This window comes from Vulpes lagopus, chromosome 5 (genome assembly GCF_018345385.1).
Source record: "Vulpes lagopus strain Blue_001 chromosome 5, ASM1834538v1, whole genome shotgun sequence".
NCBI lineage: Eukaryota > Metazoa > Chordata > Mammalia > Carnivora > Canidae > Vulpes > Vulpes lagopus.
The window spans coordinates 3,163,072-3,182,083 of NC_054828.1; the positions used below are offsets into that span (position 1 = coordinate 3,163,072).

The window sequence follows — 19,012 nt, forward strand, 5'->3', positions numbered from 1 at the left end:
CCTCAGAGCTTGGAAATGGAGAATGCCCGCCCTCAAAATAACAGTCCATGGGGCAGATGCACCATATCTCAGCACGCCCCCCGCCCCCATGCTGTGGGCACTCCTCACACTAGCAACCACCACGTGCCCCTGAACCTGAGGGGCCACCCAGGGTAACAGCATAAAGAAGTGGGCAGATGGAATCCAATGCCACACCACAGTCCTCACCCGGCCACCTCTGGCTTTGCTCTGACAGGTGGCCAACTGCCTGAAAGCATGAGTTTCGGGTGGCAACCCTGGTGACATGGGGCACCTGATGGGTGGCCTCAGGCAGCCGCATCTCCATGCAGAGCCCCCTGTGCCCGCAGTGACATGGGACCTGCAGGGATGGCCCATGGTGATGGCTCTGATGCAGTGAGCTCATTGACGGCACACTTCTTCCCATGAATCAAGCCTCACTCTGGCCTCAGAGCACGTGGCCACCTGTAAGCTCACACACGGTGCACACATGAGTCAGAAAAGAAAACTCACAGGGCGCCTGGGTGGCTCAGTGGTCGAGCAGCTGCCCTTGGCTCAAGGTGTGATCCTGGAGTCCTGGGATAGAGTCCCCCATCAGGCTCCCTGCAGGGAGCCTGCTTCTCCCTCTGCCTGTGTCTCTGCCTCTCTCAGTGTGTCTCTCGTGAATAAATAAATAATCTCTAAAAAAAAAAAGAAAAGAAAAAGAAAAGAAACCTCATAATATCAGAATAAAGTATTCCTTCACAATAAATCAATCTGTAAGCAGGGATATCTTTCCCCAAGTTGTAGAATGGAACTGGAAATACAAAGAAAAGAACAGATCATAGAACATACCATAAGGATTCATAACTAAATGCCATCAATTAAAAAAAATCCAATGACATTTATGGGTAAAATAAAAATAACATGTGACATGCAACCACCAAGAAGAGGTCACAGCGCACCTCCAAACTGAGCACTGGTGATGGTGCCCCCTCCCGGTGGGGGGGTGGTCTGCCATGTCCAGGGGCCGCCCTGTGGAGCTCAGGCCTTGTCCACAGACTGTCCCCTTCACGGCCTGCCCCAGCCGGCATACTGCACAGGATGCTCTCACCAGTGCTGGTCACCCTCCAGGGCTGCACGGGACCCAGGACAGTGCCCATCTGGGCAAGGCTGTCACATCTCACCAACAACTCTTGTGACACTCTGAGAGGAAGAAGCGGCACATGGCCTGAGTGCAAGTATGCACTCGTGAATGGGCTTGGCAAACCGGTATTAATAAAACATAACTTGGTCTGCAAGTGGCCTTGGGACTTCCACGATCACCTAGAATAAAAGGGAAACACGCGAGGGTGCTAGAAAGCAAAGGCCACACTAACTAATGTGCGTCACACAAAAACCATTCTGTGAACCCCCAACTCTAACAGAGGAGAATATAAAAATCCAAGGAGAGCTATAGTCCATGGGAGGATGGACAAGGTTCTCCAAATGTAAGTGGCAAAGCCTCCCCTGAGCCCACGCGGCCCTGTAAGGCCTCGATGCCCGCAGGGACTCCTGACCCAGGCCCAGGAGACAGGGCCCATGTGCAGCGTGTGGGGCCAGCTGTCCCTGAGGGAGAGGACACAGAGCTACGCCACGGTCCATGGTGCAGCCGGTAACACCGCCAGCCCCGAGCACGAGGCTCAGCGCCCATCCTGGGCTTAGTGCAAAGTGGATGAGGTCACCCTTCAAAGTCTCCAAAGGCCCTGGGCTAGATGACTGAAGTTTCTGGATATTAGGGGGCACAGGCTTATATCACATGGGTAAAAAGTAGGGGACAGTTCTGTTGGTTTCTTCTTGGCCAGAGACAGGACCACTTCAGCACAGATTGCAATTTAAAAACAGGAAATGAAGAGAAACTCACCTAAAAAAATGTGAGAATGTGTTTCAGTGGGAAGGAAGCAGAACCTGTTCCCTGAAGAAAGGATTTTTACAAGTCTGTACAAAGAGCCCCAACCAACAGGATAAAGTCCCCGCACCTGAGGCTTGAGACCAGGCCCGACAGTGAGGAAGGCTTTAGGCAGCCTGTCGAGAACAACGGTAAGGGGGGAGACAGGCCTTGGAAGAGCCAGCGGCTCACACAACACTCGCATGATCCAAAGCCTTCCTGGCTCTGACAAGACCTGGGCTGCCCCAAACCTGGGAGGCTGTGCTGGGCCGGGGCCACCAGCCCGGCTGCTGGGAGGCAGGGGCTCCCCCGCCCGTCCCTGCACTAAAGGCAGTAACACCTGCCCTGGACGGCTGTCGCGGGAACTGAGAGAGACACCCCGTGAAGTTAATTAAACCACAAATTTAGTTCGAGGGAATTAGTGGCAGCAGGAGGGTGAGGGAGGGAGAGCCCCTTCTCAACCCGTGACCCTACACCACTCAACCAACACGGTGGCTGTGCGCACAGTGGGGAGGCCATCATGTCACTGCAGGGAGAAACGAGACAGTTCACTCCCGGATCTGGAGGCCCCTAGTCTGAGGGACTTGAGAGACTCTGAGGGCAGTCTCGACTTGCAAACCTAGCCCACCACCGCGTATGGACAACACGCAGCCCAGAGTTGGTGCTGCAGGAGCATCGGGATCCACCACCTAACACACGAACGGCTGCACCCAAGCCGTCGCTTCTGGTGACGGAGGAAAGGTGAGGTGCGGTCAGCCTGGGGAGGGAGGCGGACTGGGGAGCAAGAATGGGATAATGTAAAACAGGGTCCCAGAAACAGGCCCAAACGCCAAAGAAAGGGCTGGTTCTCTCTTGGCAGGGGCCCTAATGCCCTCACGTCACTGTTCACCGGGAATACCACCATCTCCCCTGCATGCAAGCAAATCAGAAACCCGGCTGATACCACATTCCAGCAAAACTGCACCAACGGACTCCTCCACCACCATCCTCCAAGTGGGACCCGGTCACCTGGAAGGGGCTGTCGGTCAAACATGAGCTTCTGCAACACGAGCACGCATGCATTCATTCATACGCACGCACACAGGCGCGCGCACACACACACTCTGGTCTTTCCTGAGTTCCTAATTAGACCCACTAAATAAGATTCTTGCAGGCTGAAAACTCAAATGTCAATACTGTAGAGTGTATTAATTGCTCCTGGCTCTTCAATTAATTCACCAAGTCACTTAACATCTTTGAGCTCTGGCCCATGTCGAACACGCTCACATGTAAATACTGAAGTATCTACCAGTGAGGGCAGCGCATATGTAAGTGCACAGACACGACGTAAGGCCTGTCTCAAGCTAGCAGATCAAGGACCCATTAGTACTTAATATTCAGAACACACCAGAGCCAGAGTGAGAGCAATCTCTTGGGTGGCTGGTGGGTGTGGGCCCTCAAGCACCCTCCACGTAAATACCCCCCACAAACGTCATCAAGACTCAGATACAACCATGATGCAGAAACACCTCTTCTAACAATGCACGACAAGAAAGTAATCCCAAATGCAATCAGGAACTTATTTACAGATACCACATGTATTATCAATCACACTGAAAAAGTTGAAACCACACAGATGTTCATCCACAGAAAACTACCAAGCTATGCTTTCTCCTCTCACTAGAACAAGGGCCCTCTGTGGTCTGAATGTCTCCATCCCCCTAAAAATATACACATTGAATCCCAACCCCCAGAGATGATGGTGTTGGGGGCTAGGGCCCTGGGAGGTGCTTAGGTCATGAGGAAGGAGCACCCACGAGTGGGGTCAGTGTTTTATAAGGGCCCCACAGAGTTCCCTCGCTCTTCCACCACGTGAGGACACAGCAAGGAGCGAAGACATCAGCTCACAACCGTTAGCCTAGGCTGGCGCTCTGACCCTACACATCCAGCCTCCACAACTATGAGAGCTAAGTTTCTGTTGCTGGCAGTGACCCACTCTGCTCTTTTGTCGCTGCAGCCCAGACAGACTAAGATACGGCCTCTGCTTTCTTTTTAAAGAGCTTTCCTGAGAATCAGCTTACATAACACACAACACAGCCACTTAAAGTGGTTTATGGTCTAGTCACTAAATTGCACAACCACCACCACATCCAATTCTAGGACGGTTTCCACCAGGTGCCCATTAAGAGTCAATCTCCATCGCCCCCATTCTGTACCTAAGACACAAGCGACCACTGATCTGCACTGTCTCTATATATTTGCCTGTTCCAGACGTTTTATACCAATGGGATCCTGCACTGTGCAGATGCTGTCCTTGGGCTCACCCGAGTTAAAGCGTATCAGTGTCTCTTGCTCAGTGATGTTGCACCATCAGGGGATACCGCCCTTCACTAACATGTACATCAACTGATGAACATCTGGGTTGGCTTTAGTTTTTGTGGGCTGTAATGAACAGCACTCTTACAAACACTCACACAGTAACTGTTTAACTCTTCGATGAAATGCCCAATTGTCTGCCAGAGTAGCTACACCAGTGTTACATTCCCCTCAACAACACAAGAGACTGCAAATTTCTCTGCAGCCTCGCCAACATTTGCTGTTATTCCTCTTTTTGATTCCAGCTACCCTGGTGGGTATGAAATGGCGTATCTCACTGTGGTGTGATTTCTATTCCCTAAAGATTAATGACATCAACCATTCCTTCATGCACTTACTAGCCATTCAAACATCTTCTCTGGAGAAATATCCATCCTAATTCTTTGCTCACGTTCTAATTAGATTGTCTTCTTACTAAGTTATAAGAGTTCCTTATGTTATTACAGATTTAAGCCTCTTATCAGATATACAATTTGCTAATATTTTCTCCCACTCTGAAGATGTCTTTCCACTTCCTTTGAGACTATCATTTACAGCACAAAAGTTTTAATTTTGATATTGTCCAAATTACCTGCATTCCTCTTTGATCACCTTCACTTCTGGGGTCATACCTAAGAAGCCATGGCGTGGCCCCAAGTCATGAAGATCTACTCCTATGTAGCATTAGCTCTTCCATTTAGGTCTATGATTCACTTTATTTTTGTGTATGGCGAGAGGCAGGGATGGAATTTCATTTTTTCTTGCAAATCAAGACCTAGTTGTCCCAGCCCTATTTATTGAAAAACACCATTTCTCCAATTTAATTGTCTTGACATCCTTGTCAAAAATCAACTGACCATAAACATGAAGATTTATTTCTAGACTCTCAATTCTTTTCCATTAATCTAGATGTCTATCCATATGCCAGGATGACACGTGATTATTGAGTTTTGTAGTAAGTTCTGATATTAGTAAGTTTGAGTCCTACAAATTGGTTCTTTTATAAGATTGTTTTGATTAATTTGGGTCTCTTACATTTCCATATGATGTTAAAGATAAACTTGTCATTTTATGCTAAAAAGTCAATGGCTTTGACAGGGTTGCTCTGAATCTTTACATCAATTTGGGAAGGACTGCCATCTTAACACTACAAAGTGTTCCAATCCATGAACATGAGATGTTTGCCCATTTACTTAAATCTTTAATATCTTTAATGTTTTACAGTTTTCAAAGTATAAATCTTACACTTTTCTTTACAAACTCATACCTATTTTATTCAATTTGAATGTTAATATAAGTGAAATTATTTTCAGTTTTGGATTTTATATCACAAGTGTATAGACATATAACTGATTTTTTTTAAGATTTCATTTGTTTGAGAGAGAGAAAAAGGACCCTGAGATCATGACCTAGCCGAAATCAAGAGCCACTTAACTGACTTAGCCACCCAGGCGCCCTTATAACTGATTTTTATATCTTGATCTTACGTCCTACAACCTTGCTAAATTCATTTATTAGCTTTCATAGTTTTTTAGTGGGTTCCTTTGGACTTTCTATACACAAGATCTCTCATCTGCAAAGAGAGGTAGTTTTACTTCATTTCCATTCTGGTTGCCTTTGACTTCATCTTCTTGCTTACTTGCCCTGGCTAGAAGTAGTGCTGAAGAGAAGTAGAAAGTGCAGATCCTCATCCTGCCCCTGGTTGTAGGGAGACAGCTCTGTCTTTCCCAGCGACTATGGTGTGAACTGTGCATTTTTCATGGATGCTCTTTATCAGGAAGTTCTTCTGTTCTTAATGTGTTGAGTGTCTTCATCATGAAAAGGTGCAATATTTTGTCAAATGCTTTTTCTGTCTCAAGTGAGATGATTATGTGGGTTTTGTCCCTTACTCGGTTAATAGGTGTATTACACTGATTGGTTTTTATACGTTAGACCAACCTTGCATTCCTGGGATAAATCCCATCTGTCATGATGCATAATCCTTTTACTATGTTGGTACATTCCATTTGTCAGTGTTTTACTGAGGACTGTTACATCCATATTTATAAGGCATACTGGTCTGTCATTTTCTTCCCATGTGTTGTCTTTGTCTCATTGTGATAGCAGGATAATATGAGCCTCGGGGAATGAACTGAAAAGTGTTCCTTCTCTTCTATTTTTGGGAGAGTCTGTGAAAGGGTGGTATTAATTCTTTGTTAAATATTTGGTGGGATTCACCACTGAAGTCATCTGGTCTTTTGTGGTATGAATAAGCAATTCAGCCTCATATAAATTGCTCTTATACATGGATACTAACACTGATAAACATGGTCTCTCTCTCTCTCTCGATAAACATGGTCTCTCTCTCTCTCTCACACACACACACACACACACACAGAGAGAGAGAGAGAGAGAGAGAGAGAGAGAGAGAGAGATTTATTTGAGGGAATAGGTCTCACATAATTACAGAGACTGGCAAGTCTGACATTTGCAGGACAGACCAGCGGCCTGGAAACTTAGGCGCATTCTGTGTCTTAAGGAGAATTTCTTCTTCTTCAGGAAATCTCAGCCTTTGCTCTTAGCCCTTCAACTGACTGGATAAGGCCTATCCACACCAAGCAAGATAATTTGCTTTATTCAAAGACTACTAACTTAAATGTTAATCACATCTAAAATATACCTTCACCATAGTGTCTACACCAGTATTTAACCAAATAAGTAGGCACCACAGCCTAGTCAGGTTGGTACAAAGTTAACCACCATAGTCAGAGATGGAGTATCTCAATTATTTGTATTACATCATTTAGAGAGCTGTTCATAGTATCACCTAATGCTGTTTACTTCTGAACCCCCTCATGATTTCAGTGATGCCAGCATTCTCTTCTTCAAGGTCAGGCTAGACTACAGCCTGCCTACATTGTTGATGTTTCTGAACCACCAGCTTTGGTTGTGTTGGTTTTCCCTATTGTTTTTATATACTGTGTTTCACTGGTTTCTGTTCTAATCTTTATTTCCTTCCTTGTTTGTTTTGACTTCAGTTTGCTCTTCTTTTTGTGGCTTCTAAAATTGAAGAAGTCAATGTTTTGAGATGTTCCTTCCAATACAGTCATTTACGACTACAGATTCTCTTGGAGTACCGCTGTAGCTGTATCCCATAAGTTTTGGTATGTTTTCATTTTCATTCATCTCAAAGTAACATCTAATTTTCCTTATGATTTCTTCTCTGACATATTGCTCTTCTTTATATATTTGTCAATTTCTTCACATTTCCTGCTATTACTGATACCTAACGAAATGTCCTTGAGGTCAGAGAGCACTCTGTATGACCCCATCTTTCCCAATGTACTGAGGCTCACTTTCTGGCCCGGCATATGGTCTACCCTGGACACTGTCCCACATGTGCGTGAGAAGGATATGTGTCCTATTGCTGTTGGGTGCAGCACTCCGTAGACATCTGTTAGCTCTAACTAGTATTCAGTTCACTAGTCTTCTTTCTAGTTGCTTGATCTAGTTGCTTTCTAGTTGCTTGAAACTGATCTTCTGTCCAGTTTCCCACCCACTACCAAAAATTGTGTGTCACTATCCATTAAAAAGACATTTCAGGGGGCAGCCCTGGTGGCACAGCGGTTTAGCGCCACCTGCAGCCCAGGGTGTGATCCTGGGGACCCGCGATCAAGTCCCACGTCGGGCTCCAGGCATGGAGCCTGCTTCTCCCTCTGCCTGTGTCTCTGCCTCTCTGTGTGTGTGTGTGTGTGTGTGTGTGTGTGTGTGTGTGTGTGTGTTACTCATGAATAAATAAAATCTTTAAAAACTAAAAAAAAAATAAAAATAAATTTAAAAAAGACATTTCGGGGCAGCCCCGGTGGTGCAGCTGTTTATCGCTGCCTGCAGCCCGGGGCGTGATCCTGGAGACCCGGGATTGAGTCCCACATCGGGCTCCCTGCATGGAGCCTGCTTCTCCCTCTGCCTGTGTCTCTGCCTCTCTCTCTCTGCATCTCTATGAATAAATAAATAAAATCTTTAAAAATAAATAAATAAATAAATAAATAAATAAATAAATAAATAAATATAAAAAGACATTTCAAAAAATGTTTAATGATTTGGAAAATGCTTAGATACTAAGCAAAAAGCAACGGTAAAAAAAAAAAAAGCAACGGTAAAATGTGCATGCATAATATAACTGCTACTAGGTAAAGAAAGTACATTGACACAAAGGCCAGAAGGAAATTAACAAAGCATCTCAGTGACAGTTTCTGGGATATGGACCCACACTGTTACTGGGTTTTCTAACTTTTAACAAGAAGTCCATTACTTTGATTATCAGCATGTTTTTAAATAGAAAATATGACTCCATATGAGTCACAAGCTCTGCAAGGACGTGGCACCTTACAGTCACTGCAGGGGCCGCACATTCAGCGGCCCTCCCCTCTCTGGCTCTGACACCCTGATTCCCAGGGACCCCTGCCCTCCACGTTCCCCCCATGGAACCAGAGTTTCCACAGGAAACTCCCTGTTCTCAGACATCTCTGGGGATAAGGGAGGACCACACTACCTGGGCCATGTTGAACACATAAGGAAGCCATGCAGAGGATGCACCTAGCAGTAGCGCTGCTCAGGAGACACATGGAAAAAAGAAAGCACGACAAGACTTAAATGCAACTAAGGAAGGTTAAGGCAACAATTTCTGAAACTGGTTCATCAGCAGCAACAGTTCTTCTTTCTCTCATTGTTACAGAAGCCCGATTTATACTCCAAGGGCAGAAACAGGCAAAAGAATGACCACACGGCTCACGTGCGGTGAATCACAAATCCCCCACATGATTTCCCCCACGAGTCCTGACTGGTTGTGGAAATGCACTTCCTTTGCCAATGGTGCACTAAGTACAGCTCCATGCCCCTAGGTCTGCATGAAGCGTATGCTGCACATCTTCTCTGGGCAAAACCAATGGGCTAAAAATCAATCCATACTTCTGAGACTCTGACTTCCATACAGGAACATAAAAACATGCGTTCTTAATTTTCTTAAGTAAACACATTATTTCAGTTCCTTTCCATATTTGCAGTCAAGAGTAATTTAAGAGAAAATGACACACAAAATGAAGTTGTTGTTTTTTGTTTTTTTTTTTTAAGATTTTATTTATTTATTCAGGAAAGACAGAGAGAGAGAGAGAGAGGCAGAGGGAGAAACAGGCTCCATGCAGGGAGCCCGATGTGGGACTCAATCCCGGGACTCCAGGATCATGCCCTGGGCCAAAGGCAGGTGCTAAACTGCTGAGCCATCCAGGGATTCCTCACAAAATGAAGTTGATCAGAGTTTACACATTCTGATAATGAGAACGAACAGACAAACGCCCCTCGCCACCCCGGCCACGCTTCCCACAGGCCCAGTCCACATGTAATCAGCCCGAGGTGTCTATCCAAAGTGCTCCACCGGAACAGTTTCTAAATTTAATAGCACAGCTGATGGGGGGTAAAGGATGCTGCTTTGTTGTTCACTCTGCTGAAGATATTTAAAGTATAATCCTCTGATTAAACTGTGCAATGCAAGGTGAGGGAATGATTCTTAATTTTAAATCAAATGTAACATTGTTAAAAGGAATATGATAGTTGCTGCTTGAAAAATACAGTCTTTACTTTAAAGTTACACCATGCCTAGAGGGAAAAAGCCTTTAAAAAAATCCAACAGTAGAAGGGTTTCATGTATTATGCTGCATTATCTCAATAGAATATTATGTGCAGGAGGTAAAAACGATCTTTACAAAGATTTCTTAATGATACAGGGGAAAGCCTGATATAAGGTTAAATGGGGGGAAAGCACAAAACAGAATCTTATATATAATATAACCTCGACTAAGTAATCACAATGCACAGAGAAAAGACAGAGGAAGTATACCCAGACAGGTGGTCCCCTGGAGGGCCAACACGGGGCTGGCCCCACCCTGCGCCGGCCTGCTGGGGACACGCACAAGCACAGCAACCACAGCGATTAGCAACAGGCAACCGTCAGGGCCCTGACCCAGAGGACAGGTGGAAAAACGCAGCTCAGGCTCCAGGCTAGATGAGATTGTGCAGACCCTAGATGCTGGGACCCACGTGCTGACCTTAGCCTGGAAAGGAAGAACGTGGGGCCAAGTCTGCTTCCTAGCCAGCAGCCCAGAGAAGAAGCTGGCTGTGGGCAGAGGGAGGCAGGGAGGAGGAAGGCCCTGGAACAGGAGACACCGCAACTCCGCCCGGAGGTATGGAAACGAGGGGCGGGCAGATGCAAGATTCCCCTGGAGCTGGGCAACGACCCCTCAGGCGGGAAGGGTGACTGCAGGGATGGAGAGGCGGGAGCCCCTTGCCCAGCCCTCCCTGAGTGACTTGTAGGCCACTTGTAGGCAAAGAGACGTAAACACAGGTTCCCCTCGTCAATGGTGGGGCTGTCAAGGTCAAGAACTGACTCTCCGCCACGCGGCCGCAGCTTCCGGCTTCCCCATGGTGAGCAGGTACTTCTACTCACGCACTGAAAAGCATGTTTTCTAACAGCACAACCCACACAAAAACTCTGCAGGGATCTGGTTCAATTCAGGGCGTGCTGAGCTTCCACTGTGTTCCAAGCACATGATGCGCACATCAGACCCCAGCCCCGCCTCAAGGAGCTGTGATCGACAGGACTGCAGAGAGAGGAGGGAACACCACACGGCAGCGCCGAGGGGACAAGGCAAAGCCACGGGATTCAGGGGCCGAAGGGACAGCTATAACTTCTACCTCACTTGAAAAACATAAAATTGTGGCAAGCGTTGGCAAGGATGTGGGCACACGAGAGCCCCCACATCGCTGGCGGGAATGTCAAAAGGTACAGCCACTGCCGCACAAACACTGTATACACAGACACTAGGAGAGAGGAACGCATGTGTGCACCAAACCTTGCACACACGGCCTACCGCGGCATTATTCATCATAACCAGAAAGTAGAAAGAACTCAAATGTCCATCAGTGAGTACGTGGATGAATAAAACGTGCTGTATCCACATAAGGGGAGGTTAGTGGACCATAAGTACTGACACCTGCTACCTGTATGGGCCTTAACATGTGAAGTGAAAGAAGCCAGCCTCAAGAGACCCCCATCATGGACTGCATTTACATGAAATGTCCAAAGAGACGACGTGTGGAGACAGAAAGCAGCTGGGTTCTGACGCAGGGCTGGCAGAGGAGGAGATGCACAGGGGCCACTGTAGGCACAGGATCACTTTCTAGGATGGTGAAAGTATCCTGAACGGGTGATGGTGGCTGCACTGTGAGGACAGCCTAAGTACCACTGAATTTTCTGCTCGCAGTAGGTGAGTTCTATGGCATGTAAAGTAGATCTCAGCAGAGCTACTGTTTCCGTAGGAACAGGTCAGGAGCAGGCGAAGAGGAAACACGGCGCTCGCTGACGACCCTCGACGCCGTGGGACGGCCCAGGGAGCTTCATCAAGCCACCATTCTGCTGGCCTCATACATGAAAACCTTCCATGATGAAAGGTTCTCTAAAATAACACTGAGGTGGGGTGGGGGCTCAATGGGTGAAGGGGGTCAAGGACACAAACTTCCGGTAGGGAAGTAACCAAGTCACAGGGACGGGAAGTGCAGCACGGTGACTACAGTTAATGACATGATGTCCGTATCTGAAAGTTGCCATGAGAATAGATCCTGAAAGCTCTCATCCAAAGAAAAAAAAATTCTGTGACTGTCTGTGGTGACAGGTTTCAAGTAGACCACAGTGGTGACCGCTCTGCAGGGGATACAAATGCCAAATCATCGTGCTGTACCCAGAAACTGCCAGCCTTAGCCTAGACCTGCCTTCCTCAGGGGCCTGAATTAAGTGCAAAGTAGTAGCTACCTTGCTGCTTTCTCCAACTTCCAAAAGGTAAAGTTCACGAACATAGCACATGCCTGTTTCAGGAGGAGGGGACGTCTCTGCCACGTGTGCGGGCTGAGAGTCCTGCACACTCTGCCTCGCCCCTGGGTCAAGGATGTGATCTGCATGAGCCAGCACCCAGGCGAGGCTCGGATCTAACCAGGCACATTGACACTTCAGCAAACCTGGTGTTTAGCACTGAAAGCTTCTTATCCCTAAGGCTTTGGCCTCTTAAGTTCCCAAACCTTCCTGGCACAGGGCACTCTTCCATGGTGGAATCTTCTGAGCATACTACACACCCCCGTTGCCACACTCCACTCACAGGAATTCCCCAGGCTCAGCGCCCCCTAAATGACTGTGTTTAGCAGCCTCCACATCTGGACGGGCTCTGCACGCTGCTACTCTACCTCTGAGATCATAAGAAGTCTCCTGACCTCCTTCCCAACCACCCTTCCTCAGGACAACGGCACCTCCAGGACCACGGGCCCATTCAAAGGGTAGCCAAGAGTTTGTGCCCCATTTCCTTGGAGAGGTTGTGGCTGGCACCTGTTGTGTGTACAGGTGCCTACATGTCTCATGAGTGCCTGTGACAGCATGCATTATACTCATGTGCTAATAAACCTGCAGCTGGGGATGCTGTGACCTGTGAGAGTGGGACCAAGCTGCTTTTCCTCAGCAGTGTGAGGTACTCGGCGAGGAGACCTGAGCGGGTGGCACTCATCTCTGACCCATCCCAGTGCTGCGCTGGCGGCCCTGAGAGACCATCAGGGTTGCTGGACCATCTGCACGGTGCTCCCTTGCCAGGCTACTCCTGTTCTCTCCTTGCTTCTGGTTTCCCAGCATTCTCTAAGCATTTCTTTCCTCCCTGCAAGTCGCTTCTACCAATCATGCTCCTGGCCAGCCTCTCTACAAAAATGAACCAACTCTGCAAAGAACACCCCCTTTCCAGGAAGCAATCTACTTGATGAGCCAAAGTCCTCCAAATCAGAGCCCGTTTGTCACCCCAGATATGTCAGCCATCGTTCCCTTCCCATATCCTTTTTTCTCAAGTCAAACAACATGGCATGAAGGGGCTGCTATGTGCACCCTTGCCGCTCAGAAGTCACAGTCCCTGGAGCCAATGCCAGGTTCCCCGCCTCCCTCGTGAACCAGCAGGGACACAGTGCGCCTGGAGCTGGGGCCCCACAGCACACACCCCACAGGAAGAGCCCGGCTCTCAATCAGGCCTGGCAGTTCTGCCCACCACAGCCTGCGGGCCCCTAGAGGGATCTCACACCCAGGAGCTTCTTATCCTCTCCATTAATGGGGACTGGTTCCCAGAGTTCAGCTGAGAAGAAAGGAAAACCAACACAGCACAGGCTTGCCCTGAGAACGGAGTCACATGCAGCTTTCGGCAGGGAGTGCCCATGCAAGCTAATCCCCGCACTCCTGGCCTTTCGAGAGCCTGAGGGGTCACGTGAGCACAGAATGCTGACCCCAAAGTCCTGCCAGGGTGCTCAGCTATCCAAACCACAGAATCCTATTACCAAGTTTTACCCTCTGAAGGAAATAAAGATATTTTTAAGATCTTCAGTAAGCAAAGCATCTAAGGTTTCTGCTGAAAAAAGTCAGCAAACTGAAACAGCCTCAGCCCCGTGGCTGCCAGCATGTGTGCCCCTGCCTGTGAGCTTCTCCAGAGCACCTCCTATCTCTGCAGCCAAGGCAGATGTCACCAAACAAGAACTGAGCAGGCCATGCTTCAGCTGCACACCCCCAGGCTTTCCGGCACCCAGGAGACTTGGCCCAAAGTTCCCACAGGGACTCAGTCTGGCCTGCCCGTGTTCCCCCAGTGCCACCGCCACACAGAGCCACACAACTCCACCCACCATCTGCAGCCCCCATGATGTCAGGACTGGACCATGGACTCCTCCTCTCATCCCCAGAAGAACCAGATCTCCCCTGTCCTCCCTCATCACTGTCCCCGGCATCACAGCACTTCTTCCAGCCTCTCAACTGCACTCCTGCCGCTCTCTGCACAGGGTGCACCTGCTCATCCCACAAGGCACAGCTGGAGCGTCACAGAATCCAGGCTCCTCCGACCCGGTAGCCTGGGTGTGCTTTCCTGCACCCCATACACCTCTACATAACACGAATGTCCGTTTTCATTAAACTTCCTCATTACTTGTTTAAAACCTGTCTTCTTGCTGTAATGTAACCACAAGCTCCAAGGGGCAGGAACCATACTTGCCTTGCTCGCCTGCATCCCTACAAGCCCTGTAGAGGGCTGGGAGATGCACACTCAACATGGGGTGACTGAACTGATATGGTCTCCACACCCCGGTCCTCTGCCCAAGACCAGCACCCCAGCACACACACGAAGGTCTGCGTGAAGGACCACTCTTCCACCTAGGAGGCTGGAGGGTAGGGCTCCAGGCCACTTAAACAGACATGAGGCTTTCTAAAGTAAGGAGAGGTAGACTTGGACCAACACATTGAATACTCCCAAGCCCAGGGGGCAGGAGCTAAAAGATCTCACTTCCACCAACTGTATCTGAAAACCAGGGCAGAAAAGTAAAATATGTCCACTTAATGACACAGCCAATCACCAGAAATAAATGATACATTTCATACGAACATCCCCAAAGCACCCTGTCCACCTTCTCGATGCATGTGTGCATCCTTGTGCATGTGCACATGTGTGTACATGTGTGCACATGGCGCGGGGGGGCATCACAGCAAGGCAGGTACAGTCTCTCTGAGCTCGATGGAAGACACTACTTGTAGAACACAAATTCTACTTCCTGCAGTTCTCCTCTCTTGTGGATGACCACCATGGTCCTGCTCCTTCACCCCATCTCGCTGATGATTCAGGCAAACTCGGTAAGGATCACTTGGGTCTTACAACATGAGTTGGTGGTAAAGTACTTAAGACAAGCTTACTTACCACATTAATTAAATGGTCTATTTAACATGGAATATCAATTCTCTAATCACATCTCAGCTGAACTTCTTCTTTCAATTAACAACCCCGAAGTCTACTGACAGGTCCTACTGTTCTAGGATCATTAAGAACATTTTCATTATCTGTCAAGCGCAGGAGTAAGAAACAGACAGGCAAGCGGCTCTCAGGCACCGGCCTCTCCCCTACTTAAGAGCCGATTAGGGAGGGAGCGGTGGTGGTCCTCATTAGTTGCTTAGCAATGAAAGACCTCCTATGAAATCAGCAACGCAAACAAAGTGTGAGAGGTGGCAATGAAATGCACTGAATGGGCATGTTCTCATCCTCAGAGGATAATCTGACCCGGCCAAACCTCCTCCCTCAGATTACAACAATGATGAGAATCTGAAGCGGGCTGGAAACTGAAGTGGTGAGAAACATAATCTCATAAAAACAAAGAAATATCAAGTCGGGAAGACAAAGACAAATTAAGATCGGTTTTTAATAAAAATGCTACAACCAAACAGCAAATCCCTCCTTTGGTTATTCATTTTTTTAGTCACAGATAAATTAAAAAGAGATCCCATACCTATATTTTCAGATTTTTTTTTAAAAATTAACATATATTCATAACAGGTAAAGTCATATTACAGTGGACTGCTATAACATAAATGGGAAAAAATACACAGTCCTCAAAGAGACCGCAGAGCCCAACCTAAATCTCTGTTAAACCAATTATTTTACGTGTAATTAACATTCCCATAAAATGAACCACTACTAGTATATCAAAAGTAGAAAGGAGACAACTTGCTGCAGAATGTAATTAAAGAGGGTTCAGGTTTTAGCTTGTAAGCAGAACATTCGACAAACGTTCTATCACCTTGGCCCAATCCATTCAAATCCCCACGATGAAAGCCAGCGCTCTGACACCATCAGAACAAAACCGCTCCTTGTGTATTATTAAAAAGAAGACAGTAAGAATAAAAACTGCATCTTAAAGTCTTCAGTAGTTAAACACGTGGATTTACAGGCATTTTTTAAAGCTGGCACCAATGAGAAAACTATTATTCTCTACTTTTAGTTGTCAGTACATTAAACCTAAAGGCGCCTCTCAACAGTGGTGCAACAAAGGCCACCAAAGTTCACATTTAATGTCTGCGAGAACAAACATCATGATATGGTCTTACCTATGTGTTCGCACATGAAGACTACAAAGAAAGGAGTGACAAGGTCATTAATCCCCTGAACATATCCACTGGCAGGGTGACGTATCGCCCATATAAACAATATCCTTTCAAAAATCTGCAAGAGAATTGAACAGGTGGTGAAGCAAAAGTAAACACATCAGAAACTTTAAAACATATACATTCTTTCACTCAAAATACATATATTGATTGATACTTCTGTCTCTAATACTAAAAGTAAAAATGTAAATAAGTATTAATTGCTACTTAATTTTTTCATAAAATTCCCATTGTCCTACTTCCTGACTGACTCACAAGCCACTGCAGCATCTCACCGACCCCCGGGCTCAGCTTGACCACTCGAGCTGCCTCCCACGGAAGACACTCTCTGCTCCCCCAAGTCCCCCGCGGGCACAGACTGCTCATGGCTGCCCAGGACTCGGTCAGGAAGTGCAGCAGCACCTGGCCTATGGGTGAGTACTTCCTCCACGTGGAGGGATGGGAGGGCAGAGGAGTGGACAGGTGTACACCTGGATGGAGGAGTGAATGGAGAGAGGGAAGGAACATGACGGGAGGCTACGGTCAGGGAAGGGGGTGCATAGAAAGACACTCTGAATTTCCCTCATATGGTAAACAGGTTGTTTTCAATGATACAGTATTGACATATGACATTATATTAGTTTCAGGTACACAAGATTTGAACAGTGACTCAATGCTGGCATATATTACAAAATGTTTTTTAATATATATAAATCTCACACCTGTTACAAAGTTCTTTTCTTGTGATGAGGACTTTTAAGATCTCTTAGCAACTCTGAGATATGCAATACAGTATTATTAACTACAGTTACCACACCATACATTACACCTCGACTTCTTTTATTTTGACCCCCTCTACCCATTTCACCCACAACCACCCCTACCTCTCTCAGCCACAAATGTGTTCTCTCTATGTGCTTGGTTTGGTTTTTTTTCTATAGATTTTTTTCTTTAACTACTGCACAGTTATCACCATCCAACAGGACCTACCCCAGCACTTCCCGTCACATACGTTCACACCCAGGCCGAGGACCCAGGAATAGCTTAGCCTCAAATCTCTCCTTAAGAGACTCTCGAGGCTGACCTGGGCCTCATGCTAAGAAGGCACACGGGGCCAGCTCGATGAGCAAATGCCCAAACAGAGCATGAATTATATCATCTCCAAACAAGTCAAGCCTGCAGAGCTAGCTGTGCTTGTACCTGAGGCCATCAAGCCCTTCCTGCACTGCCCGCACTCCCACAAACCACCGAGCTTGTGGTCTGCAACCCCAAATCAGCACCAACCTCGCTCCACAGCAGGGGCCCTGGGGACTAGGTGGGGAAGTCTCTCAATGCAGAGCCCATGGTCAAGGAGCAGCACAACCAGCCCTAGAATCCAGACCCCTGTCTGGTACCCACCCTAGTTCACCATCCACTATGCTTGCTCCAAACAAACAACACAGTAACCACCACTTAAGCAGGGCACCTCGGCACAGAGCCCATCCCAGCAGGGCAGCTGACAAGTACCTGCTGGATGAGTAATGTGTTCACTCATAGACACTCAGACATTTCTCAGTCTACAGCAACAGCTTTCTGGTGAGAACTAGCAAGAATATTCAAACAAGAGCAAAAGACCAAAACCACTCAACACATGGCACCATCTGACATTTCTCTTGGGCAAATGCTACATGGTTGACACTGTGCTGCCACATTGGGCACCATCGCCCTGGTGACACTGTAAGCAGTGCTCGACCCGTCAGTGCAATGGCAGCTGACCTCTGTCAGCTGGGGAAGTGGGGTCCGTGCAGGAAAGGACCCCTCTCACAGACCCTGGCACCCCTCAGCCCCCGGGCAGCAACACCACAATCACAGCCCCACCCAGCCACTGGGCACAAGGAGGTCGAGACAGCATCCCAACTGTGCATGGGCAGGGTGGGGACAGCTAGGGCACAGGCAGCGCGGACATGGCACCGGCAGGAGGACCGCTGGGTGGGAACCTGCCTAGGGGCCTGGAGCTGGCAGGGCAGGCAGAGAGAGAACAGGACAAGGCTGCATGAGGACGAACAGGAACAGTGCCAGGCAGGACAAACTTGTGACAATTTACCACTGAGAGCGGTACAGAGCCATGAAAGTCAACTAAGCAACTCCTCACTAACAAGCCCCCAAACTCTGCGTACCACTCACTGGCAGATTTCTATCCCACACTGGAAAGTTCTAGCAAAGATAACTAGCAAGGTGGGGAATTCACTTGCATGCACGCTCAGTCATAACATGGCCAGGAGCAGCAGAGCCTGACACTGGAGGCGCATTCCCACCGTCAGCTGACCGGGCAGGCTCCCAACCTGAGAACACAGGGAAGGCAATAGGGCCAAGAGAGGTGAATGTCCTTGCTCTGGCCCGTGCCTCCCTGGTGGAGTCTGGTTCCTTCAATTCCTGGCATGGCCCTCACCACCCCCTGCACAGAGTGAGGCTCAGAGGGGCCCAAGGGCACAGCCGGTTGGGGCTCAGGCCACTCCCTCTACCATTCCTCACATGGCCCTTGTCACCTGCACAGACCATCCTCACACGGCAGCAGGACACCCAGAGATTGGGTCAGCTTGCTCTGCAAGAAGCTCCCAGGCTGGCTGGGGGGTAAGGCACCACAACAGCCACCCACGCTGTGCAAGGGGCACTGTCCTCAGCGCCCTCTGGGTCAGAGACATAGAGCAGGGGGCAAAGACATCTGGGGTTGCCACATGACAGCCAGGCCTGAGGAGAGCTGGGGACAGAGAAGCAGCAGTCCCACAAACACGTGGACA

At 48.0% G+C, this 19,012-nt stretch overlaps 1 protein-coding gene across 2 annotated transcripts in view; it reads right to left on the minus strand.

Annotated features, from left to right (window-relative positions):
* TBC1D22A (TBC1 domain family member 22A) overlaps nucleotides 1-19,012 on the minus strand; it is a 339,052-nt gene that overhangs the window by 196,884 nt on the left and 123,156 nt on the right. For both annotated transcript variants that reach the window (XM_041754866.1, XM_041754865.1), the window contains exon 8: nucleotides 16,200-16,314. In XM_041754866.1, the coding sequence (XP_041610800.1) occupies nucleotides 16,200-16,314 (115 nt within the window). The remainder of the gene's footprint in view (nucleotides 1-16,199; nucleotides 16,315-19,012) is intronic.